Source organism: Pelophylax lessonae (assembly GCF_965119305.1).
Source record: "Pelophylax lessonae genome assembly, chromosome: 4".
Classification (NCBI taxonomy): domain Eukaryota; kingdom Metazoa; phylum Chordata; class Amphibia; order Anura; family Ranidae; genus Pelophylax; species Pelophylax lessonae.
The window spans coordinates 567,710,414-567,737,423 of NC_138771.1; the positions used below are offsets into that span (position 1 = coordinate 567,710,414).

At 44.8% G+C, this 27,010-nt stretch overlaps 1 protein-coding gene across 2 annotated transcripts in view; it reads left to right on the forward strand.

The window, feature by feature from the left end:
• The window catches only part of SLC39A14 (solute carrier family 39 member 14), a 60,816-nt gene that overhangs the window by 10,446 nt on the left and 23,360 nt on the right, over nucleotides 1-27,010 (forward strand). Inside the window, exons 3-5 of one of the 2 annotated variants that reach the window (XM_082255784.1) lie at nucleotides 12,359-12,539; nucleotides 13,239-13,408; nucleotides 24,728-24,850. In XM_082255784.1, coding sequence (XP_082111910.1) covers nucleotides 12,359-12,539; nucleotides 13,239-13,408; nucleotides 24,728-24,850 — 474 coding nt within the window. Of the gene's footprint in view, nucleotides 1-12,358; nucleotides 12,540-13,238; nucleotides 13,409-16,159; nucleotides 16,330-24,727; nucleotides 24,851-27,010 lie in introns of both variants that reach the window. The other variant, XM_082255783.1, reaches the window with a different exon arrangement.

A 27,010-nucleotide genomic window follows, 5' to 3' on the forward strand; every position in this document is an offset into this window, starting at 1 on the left:
AAGTCTCCCCAACATCTATCTGTCACCTCTCACCCCCCCCCCAATGCCAGGCTTGTGTGTTTGTTTCCAAAATCCCCTTATAGTGCCAGTGTTCCTAATTCAGAGTTCTGAAATATTGGAGGAGCCACGGAGGGAATTACATCTTTCTTTTTTTTATGTTTATGATTTCATGATGGTCTTCCTCTTATCTGGACTTTTTACAATGTTGTTTTTTTTTTTTTTTTTTTCCTCTTTTTTTTACCTTTTTTGCATCCATATAAATGCTATTAAAACAGAACAATGTGTTCTCTCTGCTATGTTGCTGTTGTATATTGCAAAATCCCCCATCCCATTTTTTTTTTCCTCGTATGGTTTCCAATACTTCCCTATTTTTATCAGGAAACACTGAATTGTAAAATGCCCCCTTGTTACACATTTATTTGTAATCCACATGCTGAAGGCAAATGTATCCGGGCAGGTGTTCTCTTTAAGCCCCGGTTCACATTAGTGCGATTGCAGAGATCGCATGTTATTTGGCGCGCACTGCTCCTAAATTACATACTCTTAGTATGGCTGAATTCGCACCGCACCCGCACTAAACTCGCACATGAGGCATTTTTTTATTTGCAGCAGAATCGGCTCTCGTAGTGGTTCACACTAGTGCGATCCGATTCTGTGCAAACTGCGATCGAACACCCCCTGCGTATCGCATATGGCAGTGTGAACTGCCAGAGGTGCGGATGCGATGCGGGATCACGCTGCATATTTGCAGTGTTCCCGCTTCGCACAAATGTGAACCGGCAATAAAGAACTGTTTGCTCTTTCTCATGAGAAATCTGTTCGATTTATTTACTAAAACAAATAGACTGTTCCCCAGATCTTAGTCTTTCTGGTGAAATTTCACTTTGCAAAGAATGCCCAGTCAGGTCTAAAGAAAATTTTAAACAAGGTTTTTGCTTGTACGTCATTGAATGATGGACATCAGCAGAGCTTCACCTCATTCACCAAGCACTGGGAAAAATCCCCTTCCAATACGAACAGTCTATTTTCCTTTAGTAAATTAACCCCTGTGTGTGGGTCCAGTTTATAGGGACACATTTAACCTCCAATGCCAGGATTTGGTTGAAAGATCTAACTAACTAAAGATCGAAGAAAAATCGAACTAACATAACTAACAATCAGGCTCCCCTGACAAGCAGATGGAGACACTAGGCTTTACCTACCTGGGAGGGTGCTACATCCACCCCCCCAACAAATTGAGCCATGTCTCCATTGGCTCTGGGGCAGCCGCCCCCTACAAAAATTTCTACAAAAATGTACACAAGTATCCCACAAACCTGGGAAAAGGGAAAAGAACAAATGTACACAAAATAAATTACATGAAAAAATGTAGAAATATCTGCTATACAATATGATACATGTTGAGTGCATTTAAGGCAATGCACCCCCACCAAGCAATCAGGCTCCCCTGATAAGCAGACAGAGCACACTATATTTTCCCACACACACACACACATGTATATACGTACACGTATGTGTGTGTATGTATATGTGTATAATATATGTGTGTGTGTGTGTGTGTGTGTGTGTGTGTGTGTGTGGCACCCTCCTAGATAGGTGAGGTGCTAAGCAGGTAAAATACAGTTAGCTCTGTCTGCTTATCATGGGAGCCTGATTGTTAGTTTTGCCTGTTCCATGTGTGATTCATCTGGTCTGTGGGAGTGTCCCCACTGTGTCCTATAGGGAGGCCTGTTGGACAGTGGAGGAAACCCAGCCAGTGTCACATAGGCTTTTGTAGCTGTCCAAGTGGGTTGGCACAGACAGTGGTGCATCCTGGGATAGGCTATAAAAGTCAAGGGCACATGAGGCAGGGGGTTTTTGGGCAGGAAGCCAAGTCCTAGAAGGAGGGTACGGCTGTCTTTCCTTCTGCAGCTGTGAAAGATGGTCACAGGCAGTTGGCCTGGTGAACCTGAAGCTGTGGTCCAGTGGATGCTGACAAGTGGATTTTGGAGGCAACGGTGACTCTGGAAAAACAGTGTCTGTGAGTACAGAGGAACTTGCCCGGGGGGTCTGCCAGGAAGGTGACCACTCCAGAAGCTAGGGTCAGCGATCGGGTGTCAGCGCACAGGCATTGAGAGAAAAGGGGGTGCCAGTTTTAGAACCCTGAAGAGAATATTTATACAGGAACATTTAAAGTATCTTCACTTAGTGTCAAAGTGAAGCAGCGACCTTGCTGCATTCTACAGTAAGTTGTCCCTCAGACTGAATAGTTAAAAGTTGGAGTATCCCACTCATCCCTTGCCCTATCCAAGTTCTCAAAACCACAAAAACCAACATCCCCTGGATTGATTATTGACTGAGCCAAGAACTTTTAATGCTGTCATCTGCTGTCCGTTGCTAAGGGTAACCCAGGGGAATCCAGAAGGTGTAATTCTCAGCAGTCCTCTAGGGGGCAGTGCTAAAATGTATTATATATATATATATGTATATATATATATGTGTATATATATATATATATGTATGTATATAAGTATGGGGTTCTCCAAATCAATATCGCTTCAGTCCATGAGTTTTGTTGAGCAGAATTTAAGAGAAATTAATTTGTTAGTGTTTCGGCATGTGTATTCTGTATTGACTAGGTTGACTTTGTTTTCTTGAATAGTTTCCTTTAGGAACCAAAACATTGGTCAATTGCTCTGCAAAGGTCCAGTTATCTATTTTAGTGATTTATTATACTCCCTCCCTTTGACTTACACTTTCGAAAGGAAATGTCTCCTGGAGATATTCAGCATGGAATCTTTTACTCCATAGGTATCCTGAGATAATTTTTTAAATTTTATTTTCTCTTTCGTTCATTGACGGACACAGCTCCTTATCTTTTTGACCATTGGGTTATACTTCCCCATACAGGAGTAAGACACTAGGCAGGAAAAAGCTTGACTATGCCTATGGGGCAGTCCCAGGGGGTATACTCTCCTTCTCAGCTATAGGCACTCAGTTTTTCTGCCTAGTCAGGAGAAGGGACCTAGTTCCTTGCTGGGATCTCTAGTCCTGGCTATTTTCCTTTTTTTTTTTTTCCCTATCTTTTGATATTTTGTTCCTGTGAGAATCTACTATCAACTGCTGGACTGGGCAAAGGACTGGATAATCTAGATCCAGAGGGTTCCCCCTAGTCTGGCCAGCGAGCACGCGCAGGCCTCAGCTCCTCGCTAAGTCAGCCGCGACATAGCCCCACTGGACGGGTGCTGGCCTGCAAGTTAAATGCCTCGTGAGGGCGCATACGAGTCGCAGCGTTCCTCCTGGCCCACCGCCCCCCTCCCCCCTGCTATTTAATGGAGCAGTGGTCTGTCAGGAGCGGTGCCCAACCTCTAACCCTGGAGGTTTTTGGGGTGTACGTGGGCCCCTCCCTGGGATGGTCGGACCCACGGGTTCCCCTCCTTTCACAAGCAGCGCCCCCCCCACCTTCTCGGCGGTCCTCTGCAGACTTGTTACTCCCCATCTGCCTATACCCTCCCTCCCTTTCCCCCCTCCCATGGGGTGGCCATACCTTTTTAGGTCGGCCTGGGGTGTCAAGTTGGCGATGGGGGTAGGGCAGCGTGCCGCCAGGGACCGGACGATAGACCTTTTTGGAGGGGCTGTACCTGGTGGGGGCTCCTGCCATGGCCCCCCTTCCTGCTGGATTCATGTTTGGTGCACCTGGGGTCCCCCCTGGAACCGTGTGGCGTCTTGCTGGGCTGCCATTTTCTTGTGGCCATTTGTGCTGTAGATTGGCTGCCATTTTCTTGTGGTTTTCTCATTGAAAATAGCGGCGGGCATGTTTTTGAAGCTAAATGATGGTGATTTATGCAGTGGGAGCCCCTCCCTCCTCCCCTAGTGCTGACGCCTGGATCTTTTCTCTTCCTGATCGCCGCATGGTGTGCAGATTGCCTGGTGCTGTAAGTGCTTAATAGGTGGGGTTTTCTCTCCCTTTTTCTGCTATAGCAGTGGTAGTGCTCCGTGTTGGACCCTGTGGTACAGCTAGCGCAATGGGGGTTTCCCTAGCAGTGTTTATACACTTTTTATTTTATTTATTTTTTTTGTGTGTGTGTGTCCGCCTCTTCTCTAATAGAGTCCCTGGAACACATTTCCCTGCCAGGCCCTCTGGGTTCCAACAATCCCTAACTACACTGATGGCAGTCCTGGAGTCCTTGGTGTCCAAGGTGGATTTGGTCCTGGGAAAACAAGGTAGCAAGAAGCGTCCCCCGCCTTCACCTGCTTCATCTGTCTCATCAAATCCTGAATCTGATTCGGCCGCTGCAGATGTGAGTTTCCCTTCTGGTTCTGCGTCCACGCACCCTGCATGCTCAGATAGTGAAGATGATTCCTCTGCTCCTTTTAGCCGCGCAGGAAAAGGCGCTGGTGGATGCGTTGATTGTTTGTGTGTTAAACTTTGAAAATGGAGAATGCGGCTGATGCTGCGTCAGAGGCGCTGGGCCCTTTTGGCACCCATAGGCCCTCCGAAGCAGCGAGGGTGTTCCCCTTTCCCACTTACTTTGATAATATTGTCACTAAACAGTGAGGTTGTCCCAAACGCGATTTTGCGGTCCCTAAGAGTTTTGCGATGCGGTATCCATATGGGGATTCCCTGGGCTGTCCCCATTGGGATCGCTGTGCATATGTATGGAACACTCTTGAACATTATTGCCATGTTTGTACAATGTTGCCGTAAACCTTTTTATTTGGCTTGTTGGCTGTTCCAATTTCCTACTTTTATATGTTCTTTTGTAAAATCTTTAATAAAAACTATTGAACATTAAAAAGTGGACTGTCCCATATGTAGTGGACTCGCCGGTTTCCAGGTTAAACAAAGCCACCTTTAAAGCTTGGGGAGTCCTCAAACTGAATTAAGATCTGGCTGATAGGAGGTCGGAGGCTCTGACCCACCATATGTTCACTGTGGCTGGTTCGGCACTTAGGCCGGTATTTACTATTTCCCTGGTTTCGAAACTGACCGAGTAGACCTGGAGAGAAAAACGGCTTCCCCCTGCCTTTGCCGAGCTGGCTGATCAATTTGTACAGTGGCTACAGTTTGTCTGTGATGCCTCCTTTGCACGTGGCACCTTTTTGATTTCCAGACTGTCTGTCGCAGCAGTGGTCCTTCGTGTATTATCTTGCTGAAATGCTGGTCTGCGGATTCGATTTCTAAGAAGGACTTATCTGATCTCCCATTTTTGTGGGGGATCGCCTGTTTGGAGCTTGGAGCTTCCTTGGTTGACATCCTTAAGGGCCTCACAGGGGGGGAAGCGTACTCTTGTTCCGGAGGCTTCCAAGGGCATGGAGCCCCATCGTAGATGGGGGGGGGGGGATGCCATTCTTCCCTGCTCATCTGCTCACAAGAGGCCTTTCCCAAGTCATCCTCCAGGACGGTCACATGAGGGATAGGCTCCTCCTTCTACAGGAAACCCAAGCGGTTAGGTTTAAAATGGCCGCACTTAGGTTGCCCCTCAATTTTTCGTGTTTACTGTCCTGCTTACACGAGCATGATATTCATTCATCCCCTGTCCACGGTGTCCATGTTTTGGCAGTGGTTCTTAGGCGTGTCTCTTGGCTCAAATGCTGGTCTGTTTACCAGACTTCAAAAAATGCCTTGACTGATCTTCCTTTTCAGGGAGATCGCCTGTTTGGAGCTACCCTGGATGTCATCATCAAAGGTCTCACAGGGAGGGAGGGAGGGGGGGGGGTAGTACTTTTTCTTCTGCAGGCTACTAAGGGCAAGGAACCTTGTCATGCGCCTTCCTTACCAGCTTTTCCTTTGAGTTTTTACTCAAACCTGTTCACAGTTCCCAGGAAGGAAGGCAAAGTGCATCCAATCCTGGACCTCAAGGCGCTATCGATATCAAGGATGCCTACCTTCACATTCCAATAAGTACCAGTCACCAGAATTTTCTCCGTTTTGCTATGGGAGAGGAGCATTATCAGTTTATGGCGTTACCATATGTTCTCGCATTTGCTCCTCGGGTGTTAACAAAAGTGTTAGCCCGGTGCTAGCTTTGCTACAGCAACGGGTGATTGCGGTACTAGGCTACTTGGGCAATCTCGTTCTGCAAGCGCAGTCTTGCTCTTCTCTGGTGGAGAACCTGGAGATCACAATACGAACTCTGCGGGAGTTTGGCTGGATTCTGAATTTTCAGAGGTCTGCTCTGATTCTGTCCACAAAGCTTGTCTATCTGGGCCTAACTCTGGACTCGGCCTTAGCCAGAGTGCTCCTTCCTCTGGACAAACTCCAGAAATTGCAGGCTGTGATTCACCTCCTGTCCAACGAATGGTCATCCCTCCAGAATTGCATGCGGGTGCTGGGCCTGATGGTGTCTACCTTTTTGAGGTGGTTCCGTTTGTGCGGCTCAATACAAGGTCCCTGCAAAGAGAGATCCTAACCAAATGGGACAAGACTCCGTAGTCTCTGGACAATCCAATCCTGTTGAGTCGGGGAATGAAGGAGTCCCTGATATAGGGGCTTTGTTCTCCGGTGCTTCGGCTGGGAAAATCCTTCCTCCCCTTGTATTGTATAGTGGTCACCACGAATACCAGCCTGTCTGGCTAGGGGAGACATCCTTAGCAAGCATTCTGCTCTGGGGATCTGGACGCTGGATGAGTCCAGACTACTGATCTATGTCTTGGAACACCAAGCGATCAGACTGTGTTTTGGATCATTGGACAGATCGTCTTCAGGGTTGTCCATTGTGCATTTAATCGGACAAGGCCACCGAAGGGGAGTGGTCCCTTCATTTGGAGTTGTTTCATTGGCTGTGTCTCCGGTGGGGCACCCCCGGGGTAAATCTGTTGTTGTATCGGCTCAACAGGTGCAGAGGTTTGTTGCTCTGTCAAGGGATCCTCTGGCGGACGCCACGGGAACGCTGGGTGCCCCGTGGGGTCAGTAGCGTCTGATTTACGTCTTCCCTCCTCTCCTCTTACGCAGGATCTAGGCAGAAGGGATTCCGGACTGGCCTCGGTACGCCGATCTGGTGCGGCTGGTCGCTGACCTTCCTTGGCAGCTTCCTCTCAGGGAAGATCTGCTGTCCCGAGGACGATCTTCCATCCTGCTTTACAGTCGCTGGCTTTGACGCCTTGGCTGTTTGACCGCCAAGTGCTGAAGGATAGGGGTTTATCTGAGTCTGTGATTCCTACACTGTTGAAAACTAGGAAATCTACTTCTAGGAATATCTACCATTGTACGGGGAAGATGTACATTGCGTGGTGTGAGTCTCTTGGGGTTCATCCTCACTCCTTCTCGATGGCTCGGATCTTAACCTTCCTTCAACAGGGGGGGGGGGGGGGGTTGAACAGAAATTGGCCTTGAGTACCATCAAAGGCCTGGTATCAGCTTATGGCGGTCTTCTTCCAACGACCTTTGACCACACACTCCCTGGTGCGTACCGTCTTCAAGGTGTCTCACATTTGGTTCCTCCAGTGTGGGCTCCATTGCTACCTTGGGATCTTAATTTGGTGCTTTCTACAGAAGCCTCCCTTTGAAAATATTTGGGAGATTCCCCTGCTTATGCTGTCCCAGGAGGTGGCCATTTTGGTGGCTATCACCTCAGCGCGCAAGGTTTCAGAGCTGGCGGCGTTATCCTGTCCACCTTACCTTGTGCTTCACAGGAATATGGTGTTTTTTTGCCCCTGTCCGTTTGTTCTTTCCAAAGGTTGTGTCTGATTTTCATTTGAATGAAGACATTGTGTTGCCTTCCCTGTGTCCCAGGCCTAAACATCAGAAGGAAGTTGCCTTGGATGTGGTCCGTGCAATTAGGGTTTACCTGGCAGCTACGGAGTCTTTCAGGAAGTCGGGCTCACTATTTGTGCTCACTGATGGACCTTAAAGGGTTGTCCGCTTTCTCTGCTTCCATTTTTCCAGATGGATTAGATAGATGGTGGTTCAGGCCTATTCCATCAGAGGTCAGGTTCCTCCTTTCCCTGTCAAGGCGTACTCTACTAGGGCTTTTAGTGCCTCCTGGGCTTTTCATCGGGCGTCAGTGACACGGGTTTGCAAGGCGGCCACCTGGTCGTCGATGCACACTTTCACAAAATTCTATAAAGTGGATGTATTGGCATCTGTGGTTGCTTCTTTTGGCGGCAAGGTTTTACAGGCTGATGTTTAGAGGACCTGGTCCTCTTTGAGGGTGTATTTGTTTTTTTTCAGGTGGGCTCCAGTTCTTTGGTTGAGCTCCTGTTGCCTGGTTGGCTAATGTTTAGCCTTGGGTATTTCTTTGTTACCACCCCTCATGTTTAACACTTATTTGGGACGTCCCACTGGTTATGAATATCAGGAGCTGTGTTGATCAGTGAACGAAAGAGAAAATGGGATTTTTTTTATACTTGCTGTAAAATCCATTTCACGCACCCCTCTGTGGAGTTTATTTTTTATCCTGACACTGCTTGTAACAAAAAAAAGTGGCTATAGCAGAGAGAGGGAGTATACCCCCTGGGACTGTCCATGGTGTAGCCAGAATTCTTTTCTGCCTAATGTCCTCCTGTAGGGGCAGTATAACCCAAATGGTTATGAACATCAGGAGCTGTCAGTCAATGAACATCAGAGAAATGCATTTTACGGTAAGTCAAAAATCCCACCCATATTTTTTTTTTTTCCTTGCAATTCAAGTCAAGAATTTCACTGGTGAGCTTGCCTTGGACCCAATTAAATGTAATTAAAAAATAAAAAAAAGTGGGGGTGGGGAATATGTATATATTCCACAACATGGGTACTCTATACCAGCCTCCATAAGGGTAAGGTACATTATGTGTCTCCAGATACCCCGGATAAAAATGGCCAAACAACATTTGGAGATAATGATTTTAAAAGACCCTTGGCACCAAGACTTGGAGAGGGGCACCCAAAAAAGGAGCAATTATGTCCAAATTCCCTGCAAGTCAAGGCCTACAAATTCTCAGGCGCTAGCATTTCTGCATAACCATTACACTACAGTTCAGGCATTGTAGAAAATTTGCATGAGTTTGCTGTCTCCCAAGATACATTGTAGAACAATGGAAGCAATAATCATGGGGCCATGAGGCCCCTTAGGTAAAGAACCCCTATAAAACATCACTGAAAACAACCAATTCCAACTTCTGGCTATCTAGGGATGTGAAGGACTAGAGTAAACTATTTTGCCTTGTTCAGGAGTGCCCTGTTCTCCTTGCTTTTGGTTCTTCTATATGTGTAATCATGAGACGGGATAAGAGGATCAAATAATTAATGTTCTTTGATGTGAAAGGGCCCACATAGTGTGACCTATGCTGAAATTGGGTACATGCAAAAACCTTGTTGGGGGTTCTTGAGACCGTCTTGACGGATGGTCTGTTTGGGTCAGCAGGGTTTAATGACTTTTGCATTGTTCAATAGTTGCCTCCAAAGGGTGTTTTTTAAAGCTGACTATAGATGGTTTGAATCTGGGCTCAGCAGGGACCAGCTGAGATTCGACCCATCTGTGGTCAGGCTGATTGTATCCAAGTTGATTCATCAATAAACATGCGCTAGCAATAATCCTTGCATTCTCACAGCAGAGACGGCTCCCTGTGCCCTTAAAATATTATCAAAATCTGATCTTGGCAGTGTGAACCTAGCCTTAAGGTAGCTTTTAAATCTGGATTTCCTGTTTGAATTTCCCATTTCTCAAAATTGTTCCTCCTTTTGTGGTCCTCCAAATCATCATTGAGCATGGTGATTTGCTGGTCTTGTTGGGCCTGCGGTGCCTCTAGTTGTGTGACATGGTTTGCTTTCAGTTTCCAGGACAGTCTGTTCTCTTTTTGGGAAATGTTTTTGTTTGTTTTTCAGATTTCAAAGCTGCTCCACAGATTTGTCTGGTGGCCAGTTTACTGCTCATCTGCACTGTTAGTATAGTGTACAGGGTTGTGTCTTTATGGCCTATGTCAGCATTGTTCAGCTTGTGAAGTTTGTGTCTTCTAAAGCCTGTTATAACCTGCTAGTAGGGCAGTTTTCTGGATCCAACTGTAATGCTTTTTTTTTTTTTTCTCCTCCAACTCTGACATGTATAGTGCATTGCGAAAGTATTCGGCCCCCTTGAACTTTGCGACCTTTTGCCACATTTCAGGCTTCAAACATAAAGATGTAAAACTGTAATTTTTTTTAAAGAATCCACAAGTGGGACACTATCCTGAAGTGGAAAGAAATTTATTGGATATTTCAAACTTTGTTAAATAAAAAAACTGAAAAATTGGGCGTGCAAAATTATTCAGCCCCTTTACTTTCAGTGCAGCAAACTCTCTCCAGAAGTTCAGTGAGGATCTCTGAATGATCCAATGTTGACCTAAATGACTAATGATGATAAATAGAATCCACCTGTGTGTAATCAAGTCTCCGTATAAATGCCCCTGCACTGTGATAGTCTCAGAGGTCAGTTTAAAGCGCAGAGAGCATCATGAAGAACAAGGAACACACCAGGCAGGTCCGAGATACTGTTGTAGAGAAGTTTAAAGCCGGATTTGGATACAAGAAGATTTCCCAAGCTTTAAACATCCCAAGGAGCACTGTGCAAGCGATAATATTGAAATGGAAGGAGTATCAGACCACTGCAAATCTACGAAGACCTGGCCGTCCCTCTAAACTTTCAGCTCATACAAGGAGAAGACTGATCAGAGATGCAGCCAAGAGGCCCATGATCACTCTGGATGAACTGCAGAGATCTACAGCTGAGGTGGGAGACTCTGTCCATAGGACAACAATCAGTCGTGTACTGCACAAATCTGGTGTTTATGGAAGAGTGGCAAGAAGAAAGCCATTTCTTAAAGATATCCATAAAAAGTGTTGTTTAAAGTTTGCCACAAGCCACCTGGGAGACACACCAACATGTGGAAGAAGGTGCTCTGGTCAGATGAAACCAAAATCGAACTTTTTGGCAACAATGCAAAACGTTATGTTTGGCGTAAAAGCAACACAGCTCATCACCCTGAACACACCATCCCCACTGTCAAACATGGTGGTGGCAGCATCATGGTTTGGACCTGCTTTTCTTCAGCAGGGACAGGGAAGATGGTAAAATTGATGGGAAGATGGATGGAGCCTAAATACAGGACCATTCTGGAAGAAAACCTGATGGAGTCTGCAAAAGACCTGAGACTGGGACAGAGATTTCTTCCAACAAGACAATGATCCAAAACATGAAGCAAAATCTACAATGGAATGGTTCACAAATAAACATATCCAGGTGTTAGAATGGCCAAGTCAAAGTCCAGACCTAAATCCAATCGATAATCTGTGGAAAGAACTGAAAACTGCTGTTCGCAAACGCTCTCCATCCAACCTCACTGAGCTTGAGCTGTTTTGCAAGGAGGAATGGGCAAAAATTTCAGTCTCTCTATGTGCAAAACTGATAGAGACATACCCCAAGCAACTTACAGCTGTAATCGCAGCAAAAGGTGGCGCTACAAAGTATTAACTTAAGGGGGCTGAATAATTTTGCATGCCCAATTTTTCCGTTTTTTTATTTGTTAACAAAGGTTGAAATATCCAATAAATTTTGTTCCACTTCATGATTGTGTCCCACTTGTTGTTGATTCTTTACAAAAAATTACATATCTTTACGTTTGAAGCCTGAAATGTGGCAAAAGGTCAAAGTTCAAGGGGGCTGAATACTTTCGCAAGGCACTGTATACAAGTATGTAATGTAGAGCAGAAAATGCTGCAGATAAATAGGTACAACTCGTGCAAAAGGATTCGTTTTAATCTGTGTATGATTGGAGGCCAGTCACTTCTTTGGGTATGTAAGGGTTTACAACCACTACTAAAAGGTGTGTGTGTGTGTGTGTTTTGTTTTTTTTTTTTTTGTTTTTTTGTTTTTTTTTAATAGGCTGTTTGTTTAAATTACATGCTTTAAGTCTTAGCTATCCTAGAAGCACCCTGTGGACCTCAAAGGGACCACCTAAGAGCGACCCTCCCTAGCCTCCAGACAGAGCCCCATAGAAATCAATGGGGCACTAATGAGCAGGCTCAGTCAGGACGGTGAAGATTTGCATAGCTGCATGTAAACCAACAGCAGAGCCATGGCCATTGGGTCTTGATAAGTATGCATCCTATGAAGGGGGAGGGTGCAAAATGGATGAATGCACTTGGTTTTAAAGTGCACTTTCCCTATAACGCAGGATTATTAGAAAATTCCACTTATAAGGAGATTAAGGGAAATCTAAGTAGTGATGCCAATTGACTGGAGAATAAGAACAAATGACTAATAGTCAGAAGAAGACATTACATTTTGCGTCTATCTAAAGAGATGAAGACATATAGGGCATGTAGGGTGGCTAGAAGGGAAGTATCAAGAGGGGGGCATTGGTGAGGAAGAACCTGACCATAGTCCTGTGGTGTCACAAAGTATAATTGTGCTTCTCTCCTCAGTGTCTCAGTGCCTCTGTTCTTTTTGCTGCTCACAACCTGACATCAGACTCTACAGTGGATGCCGGGGGTCTGCAACATTTCTGCCCTTCAATCCTCCAACAGTTGGAAACCCAGGCATGTCAAGGAAGCTCTGTACCACAGAATGAGACCAGCGATGAAGGAAGACCAAGCAGTGCCGAGGGTAAGAGGAGCTTTTCTAGGGTGACTGCTAAATGTCAAATTATCTTTGGGGTTAGTAATCTGAATTGCCCAGGTGTTTCCCAGACAGAAAAGTCATTAATGTATCCTACATATATTCTTACTGTGTGTGTGTTTTTTTTTTTTTTTGTATCAGGAGTCTGGGAGATAACCAATTAAGGACAGCTATCCAGCAAACATCCTAATTACTTGTTTCCTTCCTTGTAACTGTGCATTCTTTAGAACTACATAATGTCTAGCTGTTTCTGTATGTGGACTATTTTTTTTTTATTTACCCTTTTATTTTGTTTAGTTCTAGCCGCCATACCTTTTTGCTCAGTAAGCATGCAATAAGATACTGCCTTTTTAAATCCAATAAGATACGGTCTAATTTAGAAAGTCATTGTAGCCAGAATTTCTTAAAGGCTTTCTGTTGAAATTGGTGCAAGTTATCTCTTGACAAACATTTTTGTAGTGCCCCTAGACCTCCTCCTGTCAGTCAAGGCCAATACTTAAGGCAGGAAAGATTAGTTGCACATTTCTGTTATGATGTTCTTTTCAATGTGTTAGTTTTTTTTTTTTTTTTTTTATTGGCAGTACATGGTGTTTAGTGCATGCCATCATGTATTTGTTATCTTTTTATTCCTGCTACTCTGTCTTGTATTGTCTATACATGTCCCTCACAGTGTGCTCTTGTTTGCAGTCTGGGGTTTTGGATTCGTGGCAGTCACCGTGATCAGCCTGTCCTCTCTCCTGGGTGTCTTCTTTGCCCCATGCGTAGAGAGACCTGTCTTCCGACGAATGCTTATCTATTTCATTGCCCTGTCCATCGGCACGCTGCTGTCTAATGCTCTGCTGCAGTTGATACCAGAGGTGCAGTACCAGCTAACACCACAGAAGGCGCTCATGCTATTATAGATCATTCACATGCAAAATCCTCACTCTAAACATTTCTAATCGCTTCTAAACCACATTACACTAACCAATTCCTCACAACTTAATTTATCAGACACATTCTGAAGGCTTTAATCAGCTGTCTTATACACCATGTCCTAATTTCTCTCTGCTCGGACTAGATTGCCTTACAGAAATTTAGTTTTGGGGGCCAGTATTTGTAAGATCTCAAATAGAAAACTGCCTAAAAAAAAAAGAGTGATTTGTGGCTACAAAAAAGAGTGCTCAAGAAGGAAGACCTAGCATTGAGGGCCAGTTATTGGATACAGTAGGGTCTAATCTGAATCAATCTGGGTTGGTCTATGGAGATTATAGGGTATTTTCAGGTCTCAGAAGGTTCTGCCTCCTTTCCCCCTTGCCCTTGATGAGCTGACAGATCTCTTAATAATTCAGTTCTTTTTGGTTATTACGTTCTACCCATTTCAATCTAAATGAAGGTGCTTCACCAAGTTCTGTTTTATTAAATGTCTGCAGCATGTATAGGTCTTAGACCTACAATAGTATTAATTTTCTCTTCTTTCAGGATGTAATTGAAGGTTGCAGTTTCTGCTGTGTCAGATTATTGTTGCAATTTTGTGGGGAGAAAGTTTGGCGCAGCCGAAAAAGCAGCATCTTTATAACTTGCTCAATTCTATGTGGTTATGTTTGGGAACATTTCTTCTGTAATCTTGTTTTAATATGTTATTTAAATGTTGAAATCCTGTTTGCCCAAGGCTACATTCATACCTCCATGTTGTACTGTGCTTTATATATTAAAAACCCTGCTTGCTTCATCTGAGGTCCAGTTTGTAGAACGACACACTTTCAAAAGGGATGAATGCCAGTACCATGTAAAATGCAGCTAAAACAAATATGCTCAATGCTGAGATCGCACTGTGTTCAACCACAGAGGTGTTACTGTAGCCTTACTTCCCTGTATCTGGTGTTCATTCATCAGGCAAGCTCATAATGTGGGAACACTGGGGGTCACTGCATACCTAAATTGAGCGCTTGGATCAGTAAAGGAAGGTATTTTGCTTGTTCAGGCTTATTCATGAAGAGGTACTCTGGTTACTAAAACTGTAATTTAAGACCTAATGTAGGTATTATGATTCTTAATCCTCAGTTTTTTCACCAAATCACAATTTAATTAGTTGTATTTTTCCGAACATGGTTTTATCCCACAAAACCACAGCCTCTGTTCTCTTTGGAAAATGTGTATGTATAATGTAAATTTAAAGGGTAACTCCACTTTTGTGTTGGGGGGGATATAGATAGATAGATAGCTAATATAGTAACGGAACCGCCGACCCACACTGTGCTTGTGGACTTCAGTCAGTATACGGCTTCCTTGCAGTCATGAACATAGATATCAAATCCTAGCCGCCCCCATTCAAAGCTAGCCGACAACTTAGCTTGTACAAGTTAAGGAACCTTCTCCTTTATTGAACAGTTTCACACTCAATTTATACAAACATGAGCACATCCCCCTCCTGATCAAATAACTACACACAGGTCAGGGGTTGCCTGATTACATTATCCTATGCAGATGAAATTGTATACAGAAATAGAATTAACATATCTAAAGAACAACCAACACAAACAGTATATTTCCACTCAGCAACTAATAGATGACAGTGATTCAATCAACCTGAGCCGATTAAGTAGCAGACGGCCGTCCTTGAGCTCCTGCAATACAATACACAAACAATAGGTGTAAATACAGAACCTATTGTAGATAACAGGTGAGTACATCAGCATATTCAACAATGTCTGGAAGACAGGTGGTTGAGCTGATGATATTAAGCATATCGTCCTGTCTTTCATTCCCAGTGACAGTGAGTACTGTCATATATATATATATATATATATATATATATATATATATATATATATATATAATTCAGTTGCAAAACAAGCCATATTGTAATGAAACTTTAAAACTTGCCTTTTCTCTGCAATCTGCAGCAATGTCATTTGCTTTACACATGAACACAAACAAACAGCAATTTCTTTTGAATAGCAAAATGTAGGAATCTTTAACAAAGTTAGTTAAAATCCCTGCAAGTACATAGATCACCCAGAGGGGAATGTGTGTGTTTTGTTAAGGAAAAAAAAAAAAAAAAGTGGAGTCACTCTTTAAATGTTAAGCGCACAGAATATGAATATTTTTACGCACGCATGTGTATGTTCCTTTTTAATGCTACATACACAATTTTTACATCTTACTTTCAGTAAATGTAACAGAACTGGAAGGCTGATGTGTCTGCAGAAGCTAGGTTAGGGAATAGACAAAATCCAGACATTGTCTGTCTACTACTAAAATCATTTAATTTTTGACATCTATTATATGACAAAATTCATAACCTCTTGGGCTCCTGATTTCAACAATGGTCTTACAAAGGCCTTGCAAGAAACGGACCTGGTGCATTATAAAACTAAATTTTGCTCAGTTTATGTGTGCTGGAGACCCCCATTAATTTTTTGATTGATCAAACTGATACCTATGAAATTAAATTACTGATCACCTTTCTTCTTTCTCCCCTCTTCTGGTATAATTTCTTTTGTCTATCCCTTTTGTTCTTTGTTAAATTACATGTCTAATTCTCCTGTCTGTTTCCTCTGTCTCCATTGTATCCTCCTTTTTTTTACCACCTATTTTTCCTTGGTCCTCCTCCTCTTCTCCTTCAGTGTGGGGTTATGGATTTCTCTGTATCACCGTTATTTCCCTGTGCTCCCTCCTGGGGGCTGGCGTGGTTCCCTTCATGAAGAAAGCCTGTTACAAGCGTCTTCTCCTCTTCTTCATTGCTCTCGCCATTGGGACACTCTATTCCAACGCTCTCTTTCAGCTCATCCCCGAGGTATGGGGGACCTTGTGCAAATCTGAGACTTGGTGTGTGTGTGTTGTTGGTGGCCCACTGGAGTGATTAGTGTTCCCGTGTGTGTGTGTGTGTGTGTGTGTGTGTGTGTGTGCAATTGGTGTGCTGTGAAATGGGGAGGGGGGTGTTGGGGATCCCTTTGCACATTCAATGCACAGTAGGCATTTTGTGGCTTTAAAGCTCCTCAAAAGAATACAGAGCCATAGGTTGCCTAAACTTGCGTAAGAGAATAACTGTCATACATCTTTAAACAGAACCGGTCACGGCTGAGCTTATGCAAGGATTTGAATGTTTAGATTTAAATTATTAGAATTGTGTAGGCTGCTTAGGAGAGATTTAGGTTCCCCCCTTACTTTATCTGAGCGTACTTCTGTGGCTTAAGAAGGGTCGAAGGTCATCTAACACCTGAGAGTAGCCGCCTTGTCAGCTGACTGATCTAACACACGGTTTTCCTGTTCAAGCAAATACATAACCGTGTTAATTGAGTCCTGTACATAATATGAACATTAAAAGCTACAGGACTTGGTTATGCAGCCTGTTGGGTGGTGAATGAGATCAAGCAGTTGAGAGAACAGAAACAGCCAGACTTCAGGTGACCTCCAAGCTCTCTCAAATGGTAGAGTCAGGCTACACAAGCTACAAAAGATTGTGATTACAAGTCCTTCAAATTTAAAGCTCAACTCTGGGGAAACTTAAATATGACCCTTTTGCAAGAGGGCTGTATACTCACTGTAGCGGTTAATTGCTTGTTTAGGTCTAGGAGACATAGAAAAGATCTATTTGCCTGATCCTCTGCTCCTAATAGACCAGTCCAAATATCCAACCCCCCCCCCCCTCCCCAGTATCTTCTCCCCTATACTCCAGCTGTGCTCTGAAGAAAAGGGGTTACCCTCGAAATGCGTCAGCTTCATTTGGCGATCTTCATCTTACAACTGTGTTTTAATCCAGTTAATCTTGAGTGGACATTTGACACCCTTCTAAAGATCAAGCTGGACAGCAACAGCATATTTTTCCTTTCTGTTTTTTTTTTTTTGGCTTTCAGCCGTGCAAGGCCCTTACATCAAGGCCAGGGATCTCCAAACTACGGCCCTCCAGCTGTTGCGAAACTACATGTCCCATCAGGCATTGTAAAACTGACATTCACAGACATGACTAGGCATGATGGGAATTTGTAGTTCCTTAACAACTGGAGGGCCAAAGTTTTAAGACCCCCTGATCAAGGCCAATGCAGGGTCCATAACCCTGCTTTGGATGTGATGTCAAGGAACATTCCACCCCCTGGGCATGGGGGAATGCCATTTGCCAGGGGAACAGAGGATCATCTAAGTGAAAGTGGCAAAACTCTCCCCTAGACTTAACTAGCAGTACACCCTTGCAGTGCAGGGGCAGCCCTACTGCAAGGTATGATTTTTACATTTCCTGGCATTGGGCTTTAGGTATATACTTTTTCAAAAAATAGATTTTCTCTTTCGTTCATTGATGGACACCGCTCCTGATCTTCTTGACCATTGGGTTACATTGCCCCCTGCAGGAGTAGGACACTAGGCAGAATTAAGTCTGGCTATGCCTATGGGCAGTCCCGGGGGCCACCATTTTGTTGTAGCCTTGTGCTGCGATGCACGGTGGCCATATTTGTGTAGTCTGGCGGCCATTTTGCAGTGGTTTGCGATAGAAAACAGCGGCGGCCATGTCTGTGGAGCCTTCTTGGCAGAGTTTTTCGGGGGTGGGAGCCCCTTGTCATACCCTGGTGCTGACTCCTGGATCCTTTCATTTTCTGATTGCCACTCCTGCAGTGCAGATTCTCCTGATGGCTGCGATGCCTGGTTTCTGCGGAGTCTGGTGGGGTCCTCTCCCTCTCTGCTGAGGATCGATTGGTGCTTTGTGTTTGGCAACCAGGTGGTGCTGCCAGAGCTGTGGGGGTTGTCCCTTAGCAGTATTACACTTTTTTTTTTTTTTTTGTGGTGTCCCCCTGGTGACTAATGGAGTCTTTGGAGCACATCTCCCCACCTGATTTCTCTGAGGCTGCGGGGCCCTTCAGGTCCCAACCATCTATCGATGCACTGACGGCAGTCCTGGAGTCCTTTGTGTCTTTGTTGGAGGTGGCTTTTGGGCGATGGGCTGGCAAAAAGCGCCCCCCACCTTCCCCTTCCCCTGCCTCATCTGTCTCATCAGATCCTAAATCTAAGTTCGGACGCGGGTCACCCTGCTGGATCTGCGATTATGGGCCCAGAATCCTCAGATAGTGAGGAGGACTCCTCCCCTAATGCAACTGCGCATGAAAAAGCGCTGGTGGACGCACCGATTGTAGCTGTGCGTAATACCTTAAAGATGGAGGACGCAGCTGCGACGGAGGCACAGGTTCCCTTTGGCGCTCTGGATTCTCTCCCCCCCCCCCCCCACCCCCCTCCTATTTTGACAGAAAAGAGTCACTAAAGAGTAGGGACCCCCCTTTGAGGTGTCCCTTCTAAAGAAGTGGACTGTTACACGGGTGGTGGACCCTCCAGTTTCCAGATTAAACAAGGCAATCCTAATTCTGGTAGAGTCCCCGTCCTTTAAGGACCCGGCTGACAGGAAAGCGGAGGCTGTGGCTCGCATTATGTACACACTGGCTGGTTCGGCACTAAGGCCGATCTTCATCATTTCCCTGGTGTCTCAGACTGTGACATAAGGGCTAAGCTTTTGCTCCGTGACCTGGAGGGGGAGTAGCTCCCCCCTTCTTTTGCTGAGCTGGTCCAGGGGCTGCAGTTTATCGGTGATACCTCCTTTGGATGTGGCTCCCTTAGTGGCTCGGCTCTGTTTCAGCAGTGGTCCTTTGGCGTGTCCTTTGGTTCAAATGCTGGTCTGTGGACCAGACTTCTAAAAAGGCCTTGACTAATCTTCCCTTTCAAGGAGATCATCATAGATGTGGGCCCTCCTTCTCGGCTCATAAGAAGTTGGCTTTTTTTTTTTTTTTCTTGTTCCTCAGTGTCGACTGACAAGGGATCGGAGCCCTTCAGGGCCTCTGGAGGATCCAAGCCAACTTGGTCTGGCAAGTCAAGAGCGGGCTTCTTCAGACCCGCGGACAAGGCCCCTTCATCTTGAAGGTGCGCTCTCAACCGTATCTGGGGTGGGGGCGTCTTCGCTGGTTCCTGGACCCGTGGACTTACCTGGTATAAGACAGGTGGGTCCACGAGGTCATACAATATGGCTACAAGATAGTTTTGTTCTTACCCTCCAGTAAAGTACTTCCTTCCAACATGCGGCTGTCCCCAGTCCGCTTACAGGTTCTTTTTGGGGCGGTGCAAGACCTTTTAAGGGTGATTGTCCCTGTTCCAACTTCGGATTGTTTTCAGGGTTTTTACTCAAACCTGTTTACAGTCCCCAGGAAGAAAGGCAACTGCTTTGTGCAGGTGCAGAAGTTCAGGATGGAGTCCACTCGCACGGTGGTGGCTTCCCTGCATCGGGGATTTTCTAGCCTCCATCGACATCAAGGACACTTGCCTTCACATTCCAATAAGTGTCGTCGCCAGCGCTTCCTGCTTTGTCGTGGGAGAGGAGCATTCTCAGTTTGTGGCGTTACCCTGTTGGTCTCGCCTCCGCTCCTCTGATCTTCACAAAAGTGTTGGCCCTGGTTCTAGCATTGTTGCATCAGCGGGGGATCGCGATCCTGGGCTACTTGGACGACCTTCTGTAAGCAGAGTCTCCTACTGTGCTGGTGGAAAACCTGGAAATCGCCATACGGACCCTGAAGGAGTTTGGCTGGATTCTGAATCTTCAGAAGTCTGCCTTGGTTCCTTCCACGAAGCTAGACTATCTGGGTCTGACTCTGGACTCGGTGTTAGCCAGAGTACTCCTTCCTCTGGAAAAACTCCAGAAACTGCAGCCTGCAATTTGCCTCCTGCTGTCCAGCAGATGGTCATCCCTCCAGACTTGCATGCAGATGCTGGGCCTGATGGTGTTGACCTTCAAGGAGGTCCTGTTTGCACAGTTCCATGCGAGGTCCCTGCAAAGGGAGATTCTGATCAAATCTGATAAGAATCTGCAGGCTCTGGTAAACCAAATCCAGCTGAGCCGGGGTACAAAAGGGTCCCTTATCTGGTGGCTTCATTGCTTGGGCAGGACAAATCCTTCCTTCCCTTGTATTGGATGGTGGTCGCTATAGATCGTCTCCAAGGATGTCCAGTGCACATTTTAATCAGACACTGCCACAGCCGTGGCTTATGTCAATTACCAAGTGGGCACAAGAAGTGTCCTGGTGTCTCTGGAAGTAGCCAGCATTCTCAGGTGGGCAGAACATATGGTTCCAGCCCTTTCCGCCGTACACCTTCCCGGAGTAGAAAACTGACAGGCAGATTACCGCAGGCGTTGGACCAGGGGGAATGGTCTCTTCATCTGGAGGTGTTTCATCAGTCGTGTCTCCAGTGGGGCACCCTCAGGTGGATCTGTTACAGTCTTGGCTCAACTGAGGTTTGTGCCACGGTCACGGGATCCTCTGGCGGACGCCAAAGAAGCGCTGGTGGCCCCGTGGGGCCAGTATCGTCTGATTTACACCTTCCCTCCTCAAGCTTCTACCAAGACTTCTACGCAGGGTTGAGGCAGAAGGGATTCCGGTCATCTTAGTGGCCCTGGACTTGCCTCACCGGGCCTGGTATGCCGATCAGTGACCAGCCGCACCAGATGTTCCTTGGAAGCTTCCTCTCAGGGAGGATCTACTGTCCCAAGGGCCAATCTTCCATCCTGCTTTACAGTCGCTGGCTTTGATGGCTTTGCTGTTGAAAGCCAGGTGTTGAAGGATAGGGGTTTGGCCGAATTGGTGATTCCAATGCTGTTGAAAGCTAGGAGATCTACTTCTGGAAGATCTACCATTGTACGTGGAAGACGTACATTACGTGGTGTGAGTCTCTTGGGTTTCATCCTCGCTCTTTCTCGGTGGCTCGGGTTCCTGACCTTCCTTCGCTGGGGGGGGTGGGGGGGGTTGAACAAAAATTGGTTTGGAGTACCATCGAGGGCCAGTTATCTGCTTTGGCAGTCTTCTTCCAATGACCTTTGGCCACACACTCCCTGGTGTGTACCTTTCTTCGGGGTGTTCGACATTTGGCTCCTCCAGTGCTGTCTCAGTTGCTGCCTTGGGACCTCAATTGGGGCTTTCGGTGCTCCAGAAGCCTCTTTGAGGACTTTCGGGAGATTCCATTATATTCTCTCAGAAGGTGACTTTTTTTTGGTGTCTATCCCCTCTGCGTGCAGGGTGTCTGAACTGGCGGCCTTATCCTGTTGTTCACCCTACTTGGTGATTCAGAGATAAGATGGTTCTTCGCCCCTGTCCGTCCCTTTTCAAAGGTTGTGTATAATTTCTTTTGCATGAAGACATTGTTTGCTTTCCCTGTGTCCCAGGCCAAAACATCCTAAGGAAATTTTCCTTGCATGCCTTGGATGTGGTCTGGGCAATTAGGGTGTACCTGGCAGCTACGGAGTCTTTTAGGAAGTCAGACTCACTATTTGTGCTTACGAATGGGCCTCGGAAAGTGTTGTCCGCTTTCTCTGCAACCATTTCCAGATGGATCAGACAGTTATTCAGGCCTATTCCATTAGGGGTCAGGTTCCTCCTTTCCCTGGCAAGGCGCACTCTACTTGGGCGCTCAGTGCCTCCTGGGCCTTCCGTCATCTGGCGCCGGTGATGCAGTTTTGCAAGGCGGCCACCTGGTCATCGTTGCACACTTTCACAAAGTTCTGTAAAGTGGATGTGTTGGCATCTGCAGATACTACTTTTGGCTGCAAGGTTTTGCAGGCTGCTGTTTAGAGGGCTTGATCCTTTTTGAGGGTGTATAGTTTGTTTTTTTTTTTTTTTTTGTTTTTTTCAGATGGGTTCCAGTTGTTTTGGTTGAGCTCCTGTTGCCTGGTTGGCTACTTTTTTTAGCCTTGAATTTTTTTGCTGTTTCCACTCCTCCATGTTTAACACTGCTTTGGGACGTCCCAATGGTTAAGATCCGGAGCTGTGTCCGTCAATGAACGAAAGAGAGAGTGGGATTTTTGACTTACTGCAAAATCTATTTCTCTGATGTTCATTGACGGACACAGCACCCACCCCTCTGTGGAGTTGTAATTCTTCTGACACTGCTTGTAACAAAACGGAGTACCTATAGCACAGGACTATACCCCCCTGGGACTGTCCATAGGCATAGCCAGACTTTTTTTTTTTTCTGCCTAGTGCCCTTCTTCTGTAGGGGGCAGTATAACCCAGTGGTTAAGATCAGGAGCTGTGTCCGTCAACGAACATCAGGGAAATGGATTTTATGGTAAGTCAAAAATCCAATTTTTAACCCCTATTAGGTGGGACTTTTAAAGGCAATCCAAGAAAATTTATATAAAAACATTTTATTTAGAGCATTATTTAAAAACCCTTTTAAAGTCCTCACAAAACAGAACAAATATTTTTAACAAAAAAGAGCTCTACCAAACAGTGGAGCAGAAGGTTAAAGGGCTATAAAAAAAGTAGAAACTATTTATTGTTTGAAGGAAAAGCATATGCGTTGTAAAAATTTTTGGCAATGTTGGCAAAGATTGTGTTACAAAGTGGCATTCCCCAACAGGCCGCAGCTGGCCGCTGTTCGAATTCAATGTAGGGTAACCGCATAGATGTTTCACAGTGAGGGAAGTATCCAACGTGTTTCAAAATATATAACCCAATATCTTCAGGGATTTTTCTACCATTTATCGTGTTTGACCCTTTGGTTTTGAGTGCTCTCTTAGGCCAACCTACCTCCTACCTCCAAGTTGCGATTTATCCATAGTGTTGCAACAAAGATTGCAAGAGAGCATGTCCAATATGGATGCCCAGTGTAATAGCATCTCTTGAGTCCTCCCACACCTGCCGTTGACTCACTGAGGGAAAAGCTCAGGGACAATTGCTGCAGTCCCCTTTTTTCCCTCAGTGAGTCAACAGCAGGTGTGGGAGGACTCAATAGATGCTATTACACTGGGCATCAGTATTGAACATGCTTTCTGGCGATCCTTGTTGCAACCATACGGATAAATCGTAACTTGGAGGTAGGTTGGCCTAAGGGAGCAATCCCAACCAAAGGGTCATAAACACTATAAATGTTAGAAAAATCCCTGAAGCAGATATTGTGTTGTATATTTTGAAACGCGTTGGTACTTCCCTCACTGTTAAACATCTATGCTGTTACCCTACATTGAATTCTAATAGCAGCCAGTTGGGGAATGCCACTTTGTAAAATACAAACCTTTGCTTACATTGCCTTAATTTTTACAAATGGATATGCTTTTCCCAATTTAAAAAAAAAAAAAACTTTATATCTAAATAATATATTTTATTTAGAATGTGCTTGGATTGTCTTTAAGTCCCACCTAATGAGGGTTAATGTATTTTTTTTATTATCAGTTTTGGATGATGGCAATCACACCGATGGTCACTTGAGTCATTCTACCTTCTAGGTGTATACTATTAAGACAAGGGTATTCAGATTCTTGCATGAAGCCAATCATGACTGGTTCTATTTCAAGTGAACCTGTTACTTTTGTAGTCCACCTAATCTTTCAAAAGCAGAAGGTGGGGTAGGTTGGATACCAACCTTGTATGTGGTTTCTATATATGACACAGTTATGATGGTTATGATGCATTTTTGAATTCTGACCTCCAAGTCCTGTTTACGCTTTGCCCATCTGTTTTGCATGTCCTAATGCTTATGCTGAAGGAGAGTTAGGCTGGGCTCACATATGTGCGAATTGGATGCGGGTTTTCCCCTGCATCCAATTCACATGACCTGTGAGTGTGCCTGGTCCGCATTCCAAAAGGGTCCTGTGCGCCTTTGGGTCCACTTGAGGTGCAAATTCAGGCAAAAATTTGGACCTGATTCACGCCTATACCGATGCACAGGGATCCACCGAACCCAATGCTGGGAACCGTGGCTGCACATGTGAACCCGGCCTTAGGTGTGACAGGCACTCGTTATCCTCTGGGAGGCTGGTATGATGAGAGAATGAGCTAAAAGCTGGAAAAGGAAAGTGTTCCGACTAATCACTTTTTGTGTCTGAGTTTTCATTCTCCATTGAATCTCCCCCCTTTTTTTTTTTTCCTCATCTCCCATCCCTGCAGCTTTTTTTCTGTCCCAGGTGTCATTTCATAAACTGACTTCTAGCTTTGTGACATGCAAAAAGATGTGGATTTACTAGGACAGGGGGAACTTCAAAAAATACATTTAAAACTATTATAAATTAAAATAAACAAGGCTGTGGTTTCCAGTTTTCCCTACCCTTCTCATTTTTCAGCATTACATTCTACTATATAGTGACAGGCCCCTTTTTAGTATATCTTCGCCACTGTATCTTTCGGACGCTGTTATTTCTTTGTGCACCATTAAACTGGTTTCTCTATATACCGCAGGCCTTCGGCTTTAATCCTTTGGAGGATTCCTACATATCAACTTCTTCTGTGATCTTTGGGGGATTCTATCTCTTCTTTTTCACTGAGAAGGTCCTAAAAATGCTGCTGAAGCAAAAACATGAGGTAACCTGCCAACAGTCATGGTGCAGTTCTATCTTGTTCTTGGTAATAGAAGCAGATATTTTTAAAGGCAGATGTTCTATAACGTAAGCATAATCAGTCATGTCTGACACAATCGGAGATATATATATATATAATATTCGTTCAATTAAACAAATTCAAGAGATCAAGCAGAAAATGGGTCAGAGCATGAAAACTGTACAAATTAAATGTACAGGACATTTCAGTCTTTTAGCCCCCCTTTTTTTTTTTTTTTTTTTTATTACATTGCTCAATAGCTCAAGCTGATATTTTACACAAAGGCTAAAGAGCAGAGACAATCTATGATGCCATATTGGGCTTCCCTTGCAGGTAACAACTACTTTAACCATGGGAAATACAGAAGATACAAAGCTTGTTATTTTAAGAACTGCACACGTTTACCAAAGCTCTTATGCAATACACATAAGAATAGGACCTGTTATTCTCTATGCAGCTGGTGATCTCTTATTTTCAGCGACCTCCCCCCCTTTTTTTTTTTTTTTATTTAGCTTGGAAACAGGTGCAGTTGTTCCCTTGCCAGCCAAGCTACATTTGTAACCATTTTAGTGATTGTCAAACAAAATGCTGATGAAACCAGGCACTAAATGGAACAAAAAAAAAAAATTGTACCCCTGTAAATGGTTGCCAAGCTAATGACCTGCAACTGTTGCAATAAATATTCTTACTGAAGCGATGCAAATTTTGTAGCTGGGTGGAAGTTGGTCAACCCAAAATGTGTATTCTCCAGATGCTGAAAATTAACTGACTCCGTTACATACAGTGCCTTGCGAAAGTATTCGACCCCCTTGAACTTTGCGACCTTTTGCCACATTTCAGGCTTCAAACATAAAGATATAAAACTGCAATTTTTTGTGAAGAATCAACAACAAGTGGGACACAATCGTGAAGTGGAACGAAATTTATTGGATATTTCAAACTTTTTTAACAAATAAAAAACTGAAAATTGGGCATGCAAAATGATTCAGCCCCCTTAATTTAATACTTTGTAGCGCCACCTTTTGCTGCGTTTACAGCTGTAAGTCGCTTGGGATATGTCTCTATCAGTTTTGCACATCGAGAGACTGACATTTTTGCCCATTCCTCCTTGCAAAACAGCTCGAGCTCAGTGAGGTTGGATGGAGAGCGTTTGAACAGCAGTTTTCAGTTCTTTCCACAGACTCTCGAAAGGATTCAGGTCTTGACTTTGACTTGGCCATTCTAACACCTGGATATGTTTATTTGTGAACCATTCCATTGTAGATTTTGCTATATGTTTTGGATCATTGTCTTGTTGGAAGACAAATCTCCGTCCCAGTCTCAGGTCTTTTGCAGACTCCATCAGGTTTTCTTCTACAATGGTCCTGTATTTGGCTCCATCCATCTTCCCATCAATTTTAACCATCTTCCCTGTCCCTGCTGAAGAAAAGCAGGCCCAAACCATGATGCTGCCACCACCACGTTTGACAGTGGGGATAGTGTGTTCAGGGTGATGAGCTGTGTTGCTTTTACGCCAAACCTAACGTTTTGCATTGTTGCCAAAAAGTTAGATTTTTGGTTTCATCTGACCAGAGCACCTTCTTCCACATGTTTGGTGTGTCTCCCAGGTGGCTTGTGGCAACCATGTTTTTAAACGACACTTTTTATGGATATCTTTAAGAAATTGCTTTCTTCTTGCCACTCTTCCATAAAGGCCAGATTTGTGCAGTATACGACTGATTGTTGCCCTATGGACAAAGTCTCCCACCTCAGCTGTAGATCTCTGCAGTTCATCCAGAGTGATCATGGGCCTCTTGGCTGCATCTCTGATCAGTCTTCTCCTTGTATGAGCTGAACGTTTAGAGGGACGGCCAGGTCTTCGTAGATTTGCAGTGGTCTGATACTCCTTCCATTTCAATATTATCGCTTGCACAGTGCTCCTTGGAATGTTTAAAGCTTGGGAAATCTTTTTGTCTCCCAAATCCAGCTTTAAACTTCTCCACAACAGTATCTCGGACCTGCATGGTGTGTCTCTTGTTCTTCATGATGCTCTCTGCACTTTAAACAGACCTCTGAGACTATCACAGTGCAGGTGCATTTATACGGAGACTTGATTACACACAGGTGGATTCTATTTATCATCATTAGTCATTTAGGTCAACATTG